This window comes from Rhineura floridana, chromosome 5 (assembly GCF_030035675.1).
Source record: "Rhineura floridana isolate rRhiFlo1 chromosome 5, rRhiFlo1.hap2, whole genome shotgun sequence".
Taxonomy (NCBI): domain Eukaryota; kingdom Metazoa; phylum Chordata; class Lepidosauria; order Squamata; family Rhineuridae; genus Rhineura; species Rhineura floridana.
In genome coordinates, this window is record NC_084484.1 from 141,944,223 (window position 1) to 141,952,641 (window position 8,419).

At 41.5% G+C, this 8,419-nt stretch overlaps 1 protein-coding gene across 2 annotated transcripts; it reads left to right on the plus strand.

Annotated features, from left to right (window-relative positions):
* Positions 1–2,173: 2,173 nt before the first annotated feature.
* On the plus strand, positions 2,174–8,202 carry LOC133385397 (transcription initiation factor TFIID subunit 13). Of its 2 annotated transcripts, none has more exons than XM_061628313.1 (4): positions 2,174–2,361; positions 3,645–3,723; positions 5,215–5,312; positions 7,455–8,202. In XM_061628313.1, the coding sequence occupies exons 1-4, from the start codon at positions 2,335–2,337 to the stop codon at positions 7,623–7,625; spliced, it is 375 nt and encodes a 124-aa protein (XP_061484297.1). In that variant the 5' UTR covers positions 2,174–2,334; the 3' UTR covers positions 7,626–8,202. The 2 variants fall into 2 exon arrangements, with proteins under 2 accessions (XP_061484297.1, XP_061484298.1); XM_061628314.1 differs by lacking the exon at positions 2,174–2,361 and adding an exon at positions 2,418–2,783.
* Positions 8,203–8,419: the final 217 nt, after the last annotated feature.

Here is an 8,419-nt window from a genome sequence, read left to right on the forward strand (position 1 = left end):
GCAGATTACCTCTCGGGTAACGGTGACTAACCTCTCACCTACTTAGGATTCTGAGGAAAGGTTTCCAGTTAAGTTTGGAGTCCTGAGCTGGCTCTGTGCCTTCACTCAGTCCAAAAACGCCTAAAGCCTTCCCTAGTTTAAATCGAAAATATCTACCTTTTTTACATTCAATGGCAAGACCTTGAATGCTCAAGGACTTGGTCTTGGATGCAATATCAAGGGACAGTTTTTCTTACTACTGAGTTGCCTTTTATTTTCACTTCATTCCTTCTCTTCAGCAACGGTCTCCAGTCATTCTTTCCGCTACCCACTCCAACAAACCTTTGTAGCTTGAACACATACAGTATTCCTGCAGGTATCTCCTGCAGCTTTGGCAATAACATCATGATTTCAAGGTTTTTCAGAAAAAAATCTACTTTGCTTTACAGCCCTAAAATAGCTTCCAAAACGTCCTCACAATGAAATCACATTAATGTTGGCGTTACGGTGCAATCCTGTACGTGTCAACTCAGAAGTAAGTCACATTGAGTCGAGTGGGTCTTACTTCCAGCAAAGTGCTGCCTTCAGAGGCAGTGTTAAGGCAGGGGGTCAAAGGGGCCTCTGCTCTCTGATTCTCTCCCTCCAGTCCTTGCTGAGGAACTTTAATCACAAAACACCATCCCTTGTCATTTCCCTTGCTGCAAATTCCTTTGGAAAAATCTATTCCTTCTCTCATAATGCTCCACTCTTTAGAGCCTCTCTTCCTGTTAGGGTGGTGAGGAGAAACCATTTATATAGTAGTGACTAAACATAGCAATGTGTATCTGTTGTATGATGAATCCCCCCTTCACTCTGAGCTCTTGATTGATGGCAAGCTTTCCCCATCCCTCTCTCTCTCTCATTTCTTTAAGTGGTAGTTGGTGCTACATATTCCTGCATTTAAACAGTAGATTTGAAATAAACAATGATAGCAGTGATTGTAGATGAAGAAACAGAACCTGAGTTACTTCAATTCTGTCATTCTATATGACCACTTGGAGTTTTTATTTGTGTTTAAAATTTAAAACAGTGAAACAATGTGAACTGCGATGTGTAATATTTTTGTTTGGTAAGTGCAAATTTTAGTTCATGCATGAAATATTTTACTGAATTTGAATAATATCTTTAAAATTGAAATTTATTCTTTTTTAATTGTTAATTATTTTAGTAGTTGCTTAAATTGTACCTTTTGCAGACATTTCAGTTTTATTAAAATTCACTTATTAGTTACTGGACAATTATTTACATAAAATATTATTATATTTTGATCAAAGTTCAAACTGTTAGGTAGATATAAAAACTATTGAATAAAAGTTGTGCTTTTTTGTCCTGCAGGAACTTGGAGGAAGTTTTTGTCCTATAGAGGAAGGGGGTATTAAAAAATGATCAGCTCCGGGTGTCAAATACACTAGGTACGCCACTGGGGCCAGGGAAGATCTTTGCCATGCCTGGGTGGTGTTGACAATAGGGTTAGACACATCTGGATATCTCTAATTCTTGGCTTCTCTAGTGAGCCCAGCGATTCTCATTGAGGCTACATTCACACCAAACATTTATTCCACATTAAATAGCTATGGCTTCCCCCAAATAATCTTTGAAAATGCATATCGGGCATCTTGCTGCCTACGGTTTCGGTATCCTTGGGGAACTCTAAGTTGCTGTTGCATTGGGGGAGGGAGGCTGGCTGACATTGTCTTCTTTATTCCTTCCTGCTCAATCTGTATATTTGTAAACAAACAAGAGGTTACAAAAACACCATAAATAACAAAATCTCATGGCACCTTAAGGACTAACAGGTTTATTGTAGCATAACATATTGTACAGCGAAGTCCACTTCCTCAGAAATACCGAGGAATCTAGTGCATGAAGACTTCGGCACCCGCAAATCTTTAAGGTGCCGCGAGGCTCCTTATTGTTTACGCTGCTCTTCGTTCTCCACAAGGGAGAAAGTTAAAATGTGTTCTAGCTTTATAGATGGGCTGTTATCTCTATAGGATCCCTGCCCACCTTCCTCCAGAAACCAACTCCTTTTGCTTACGTTTTCAACCGGTTATTACGGGTACAGCGATCCATTTCAAAAGAGAAGGGCACAGTACTTCAGGTACTCCTACTGCGTATGCGTGAGAGCAGCCTTGCCCCACCTCCATTTCGCGGTCAATAACGCCCCTGGGAAAAGAGCACGAGAAAGGCAGTGCGCCTTCATGAACTCCGATAGAGCATGCTCAGTAGTGCTTATTGAAGCGACCCAAAGCCGTCTGTTGCTGTACGGGCGGAAGGCGGTGAGGCGCCCGGAGGAGAGCGGTGGTTGCTGTTATCATGGCGGACGAAGAGGAGGACCCTCCCGTGAGTGAAGGTTGGGTGGGAGTCCGCTAGTGCGGGGGGCGTTGAGAGAGCGGCGTGGGCGAGTGGCTCGTGTCACAGCTGCCGGGCTTGGCAAGCGAAGGGCGGCTGGCACCGTCTTGCCTCCCCTCTGGTCTCCCTCTTCAGATGCCGGAGGAGACGGTGGCGATGTTAAAATCTGACAAGGCTGATATCAATATTCTGATACCCGCTTACCTGGGAGTAAGCCCCACTGGACTCAGTTGGACACACTTCTAAATAGACATCCGTAGGATTCCATCCGTAGGATTCCATCCGTAGTGTGGGAAGTAGCCCTGTGCAAGCGTACCTGGGAATGAATTTTGCTGAACACGAGGCTTTCTTCTGAGTAAATATGTATAGGACTGCACCGCAATGCTGTGGTGTTGCGTATGCTTACCAGGGAGGTAAGACCCTTTGAACTCACTGGAGCATACTTCCGAATAAACATGTATAGGTGATATGCTAGGTCCAGCATACCTAGAAACCGTGTATGTCCTTAGATTTTAAAGTACTCTGAGTTTTCCTGATACAAGGGAAGACTGTTTGGTCATGGGAAGCACCAGTTCCAGTTGTTCAACTCCACAGCCTCTCCTCTGAAGGTTTAGGTGGGAGCTGCTGCCTGATGTGCTTCTGGCGAAGGACAAAGATGAGGGTAGGAAATCCTGATTCCATATGGACACCATGTAATTTCTGTTGTGGTACTTGGTTTGAATGTGATTTCATTTTGAGAAGTTTTTTGTAAACCACTTTGGGAGGCTCTCAGAGCTGCAAAGGAGGGTATAAACATTTAACAAAATAGGTTGCTGCCTCAAGGAGCTGACAGTTTTAAGTTTTGCCATGAGGCACATTTGTATGACATAGTTGTATGTGTCTCATGGTAGATCTCTTTCTTGGAAGTGTTCAGTTCTATATCATTCCTATTGCAGGGAAGATCCCTGGCATTCAAAACAGGTCCTGGGGTTAAGTCCTGACTGAAATTAAACCCAGGTGGGGAGAGACAAATGTACAGCATTCCTTGGGTTCTGAGTGGGTGATGGGGTATCCTAGAAGTTGGAGGAGAAGGAAAAATAGGATTGTTGAAAGGATAAAGAAATGTTCTTTCCCTCTCCTGTGCCCTTTTCTTGGATTGCAGGATGTTTGGCAAATTTACAAGCATTCAGAGATTCCCAGTTCAGTTGTGTCATTCCGTCGTTCTTAAATCTGGTATGGCTATCTTGCTTAGTTTCATTCTCTTTCTTCCTTGTTTTGGATTTTATTTTCTTTAGTTTGAAGAAGATACTGAGGAGGCTGGAGGAGGCCCAGATGGTGGACAGGGAAAAAGGAAAAGACTGTTCTCCAAGGAATGTAAGTAGGGGTAGGGTCGTAACTTAGGGGTAGAGCATATACTTTGCATGCAGATAGTCCCAAATTCAACCCTTGGCCTTACCAGTTGGAAAGACTCCTGTCTGAAATCCTGCTGCCAGCCAGTGTTGTCTGGGGTTGAAAACCTGTGGTCCTTCAGATGTTGCTGGACTAGACCCCCATCATCCCTGGCCATTGGCCATGCTGGCTGAGGCTGATGGGAGTTTGACTCCAACAACAACTGGAGGGCCACAAGTTCCCCACCCCTGGTGTAGATAATACTGAGGTAGATGGGTCAGTGATCTGATGTGGTAGAAGGCAACTTACTGTTTTGTATTAGTATTTCAGTTTATATCCCACCCTTCCTCTGAAAGGGCAACATTTATAGAATGTACAGTATCCTCTTCACCCTTGTCCATTTTCTAAAGGTCCCCTTGCCTACCTCCACCATAAGCTTTTTGAATACCAACGTCACTGTGACATCTTAGGGCTTTCTTCTGGAATCTATATTGTATCATTCTAAACCAGAGGATAAATAGAGGTAGAAAACCTCTAAGGTCATGCCCAACTTGAAACTATGGGCTGATTGTATGTGCGTGTATACAATTTGATATAACTTGATTCATAGATGAATATGTGAACTATTTCCATTAAAAAGTATTGCTTGAGATTATGAGAGGTGGTATAAAAGATGCTTCATCTGAAATTGCTGTTTTATACTTGCATGTTCCAGTACTTGATATTGAAGTCTTCTAGTGATTAACATATATGAACTCCCCTTAATATAATTTGATTTAAAATACAGCTTTATTTGTCAGCCTTATTGCTGCATGCTTCTGTGACTATTGGGGCACATGTGTTGCCCTATCAAGCCCTTACCTAGAGGGTAGAGGAAAAGAAAGGCCTTGTGCTAAGTATTCTTAGACTGAGTTTTAAATACTTCAGTGCCATTTTCCTGAAGATTTGCCCTCTTCAAGGGAATGTCATTCTTCAGCAGAACTGCAGTATTCACCCAACTGCTGTGGATGGTACCCAGTTACTCTGAAGCTTACATGGCAAAACAGTATAAGCTTTCTTAAATTTAGCTTGGACAAAATAGAGATCTGTTGACTAATATTGTTCATTTGGGATCTAGAACTGGACAGTAAGCTTTCAACAGAGTAACACACTCTGCCTGCAGTTGTTAGCATCAAGTGTCCACTAAAAAACTTATTATTGGGCATTGTCCTTAGAGATACAAATACTGCCATCAACATGGTGACATTGTTTTAACAAGAGCCCTATATAATCCTTCATACTTCCCAAGCGGGCAATATTTGTATCGATGCTTCTTAAAATTAGTTGAAAAGCTTACATGTAGGACTCTGCTTGCTTGAAGAATTTGAGAGAATATGATTGTTCAGTTATATTTATGAGATAGTGAATGGGTCATAAGTCTTCTACAGTGCTTCCATTCCTTCTCTCATTGAGGGTTTTTGTTCATTTGTTCTAAAGTAAGGTGTATGATGTATGGATTTGGAGATGACCAGAACCCTTACACAGAGTCCGTGGATATTCTTGAAGATTTGGTTATAGAATTCATCACAGAAATGGTAGGTCCATCTGGCTTGCTTATATGTGATTACAAATTGGGTGCCGCAGACATTGTGAAAGCTTTCTGTTTTTGTGCTGCAGTTTGTGTGTTACCTGAAGACCACAGGCCAGAGTCTGGAAGAAGAGACTTCTATATAAGCCAACTATTGATTGGTTTGTTTGTTACATTTATATCCCACCTTTCTCCAAAGAGCCCAAGGTGGTGTACATGAATATCTTCTTGTTTTATCCTCACAACAACCTTATGAGGTAGGTCAGGCTGACAGATAGTGGCTGGCCCAAAGGCAGCCAGCAAGGTTTACGGCTAAGTGGAGATTTGAACTCTCAGGTCCTGGTCTGACATTCTAACCACAGCACCACACCGGCTCAGCCCACTTTATGCAGCAAGAATTATGTGGGCTTTGTTTTAGTGGTTTGATTACAAATCATTTTAAGATACAGGGAACTGCAAGGGAGAAAATCCAAACATTCTTGAGGACATATGGTATAGGCACTGAACCCATCTTCATTGATCATGTGTTTGAACGCCAGAATCTTCCTGAACATGAAAAGCTTTTGTGCCAGGAAAATGACTCCAGGGTGTAAGGCTAAATACTGCCATTCTCCTGAAGACTTTCCATCTTCAAGAGAATGCTGTTTTTCTGCAGAATTTCACTATTCTCACAACTACTAATGTGGATGATATCCAGTTACACTGAAGCTTATATAGCAAAACAACGTAAGCTTTCTTAAAAATAACTTGGGCAAAATAGATACCTACTGACTATAACTGTTCATCCGGGATCTAGAATGTGCAGAGTACTGTACATGCAGGAAGATATTGATGCAGTGGTACAGTCGTGGAAGAGGACTACATACCATGAGCAGTTTTTCAATTGACTCTAATTGGAATTAGGTCAGTGCTAGCCTGACTAGCGATGGTTCTCTGGGGGATCTTGGGCAGAGGTCTTTATCAACACTAACACTAATTATTCAGTCTTGGGAATCTAAATCCAGGCCTCTTCCCATGAAGCACATGCACTGTGCCCCTGAGCATGGTCTTGTTTTCTCTCAAAATGTGATGCTGGGTGAGATTGGGGAGGGGTGTAATTAAGGGCATGCAAGAGCATTTTCACAATACTAGGCATGGAAGACTTCCCCCCCCCCCGCCCCAGACACTGGCGAGGAACTTACACTTCAATACTCCAACTTATTTCCCATCCTGTTCCTAGAGCTCTTAGGGAGAGTTGCAATATGCTCTTATATCTTGGTGGCCATCCTGTGGAGGAGTTTGAGTTTAGAAATGGTTGCTGGAACTGTTGACAGTTGAGAAGGATTTGAGTCTAGGGTGACTGTACCAAATCCCAGTGCCCACCGCACTTTAGTTTTCAAGGAAGTTTAATTCTGTAACTTCCCATACACTTGCACTACATTTCCATACTTCTGCTCTCCTGTTTGTCCACTATCTCAGTGCCATTGTTGCAACAAAGATGCAAGGCCACAGAACATGTAATTACACCAGTACGACAACTTATACACCCCTTCTGAAGCATGTATTTGCTGGCGTAGCAAATCTTAACAGCTTGACTCTGTACTTGTTTGCCCAGAATTGAATCCCACTGAATTCAATGCAGGCTATCCCCAATCAATAAGAATTGGACTGCAGTCTCAGTATTGGGCTATAAATGGTTCAAACCCTCAGTCTTTAATTCCAAGATCATCTGGCCTCTTTGTATCTATACAGAATCCTTGTCCTGGAGGATTGCATGTATGTTTAGTAGGCTAAAGTCTTCCACTGGAGGTCCATTTACAGTGCAAACTTATCCAGAATGCTGCCGCTTTCAAAATATAGTTGTCAAAAAGGAATTTCCCTTGAGTTGTTGGTTCTGGAAAGCCTTAGACAGGGAGTAAAACTGACTGAATATCAAAGTTCATGGGTTGGCAGTTTGTGGCCAAGGTTGATGTCATTTTCCACAATAATAATATACACTTGAAATGCACACCACTTGAATAACAACTTCAGTTTTGAGTTTCTTATCCTGACCCGTGTCAGAAGTATCATACCTAAATCTGAAGATGATTTGTCATCAATTATGTAAGAGCAAATAAGAAAGCTTTTTCGTCATTCTGCCCAATTCAGAATGATTTTTTTCTACCAACAGACCCACAAAGCAATGTCTATTGGACGGCAAGGTCGAGTACAGGTTGAAGATATTGTCTTCTTGATCCGTAAAGACCCACGGAAGTTTGCCCGTGTGAAAGACTTGCTAACAATGAATGAAGAACTGAAACGGGCCAGAAAGGCATTTGATGAAGCAAACTATGGATCTTGAGGCTTTTTGCAATATGGATACGTGGCACATGCAGCAGGACAATGTTTCATTTTTCTGACTTGCCCCTCCCAGGAAATATATTTATTCTTCTGCATTCTATTTGCTTAGTGTGGAAGCTCAAAGTCTTGGCAAGATGCAGTTTATTTCCCGTGCTCATAATACACCATTTGTACTTTTTCTGTTGAAGATTTAAAATGGTTTACACCCATTTTAGAAGGGAAAATTATAACTTGAATACATCAAATCCATCTTTAACTTTGAGCAATTCATGATGACTTGTTTGGCTTTTTGGTTTGTAAAGTAACTAGGGTCCCGAGAACCACATCAGTTAGCTTCATTTGCTTATGAATCCTTGATGGAATATTCTGTGTAACTTTATTCTTTATACACAATTATATATAATTTACATATTTAGAAAGTTAATATAAATCAGGCCGCCCACTATGATACTTCATGTTCAAATGCAAAATACTTTTCACTATTCTGAGAGTTTAGGATCTGTGACATTTCTGACCATGTATGTGTACCATGGGTTACACACAATGGGATACATTAAAATTTATGGCATTAAAGGTTATACCCTACTACTGTAATCTGAATCCTGCAAGGTGTTAAATTTTAAGAATTGTGATGACTAGGCTTGTATTCTTGTTTAGCTTCTCTCATTTTGTTTTACTCAGAATCTTTTTGGGGAAGGTTCAGAAACTAAGTATAATGTTCAATCTCTCCTCATTCTACCCCAGTTAAGATGCTTCCTAGTTCAATGCTATTAGCTTTCTCCTGTTCTGTGAAAT

Bases quoted from the DNA above. Each gene is read 5' to 3' on its own strand.
- LOC133385397 (XM_061628313.1), top strand. From the start codon at position 2,335: ATGGCGGACGAAGAGGAGGACCCTCCC. The intron at 2,362-3,644 runs GTGAGTGAAGGT...TATTTTCTTTAG, and splicing joins ACGAAGAGGAGGACCCTCCC to TTTGAAGAAGATACTGAGGA. The intron at 5,313-7,454 runs GTAGGTCCATCT...TTCTACCAACAG, and splicing joins TAGAATTCATCACAGAAATG to ACCCACAAAGCAATGTCTAT.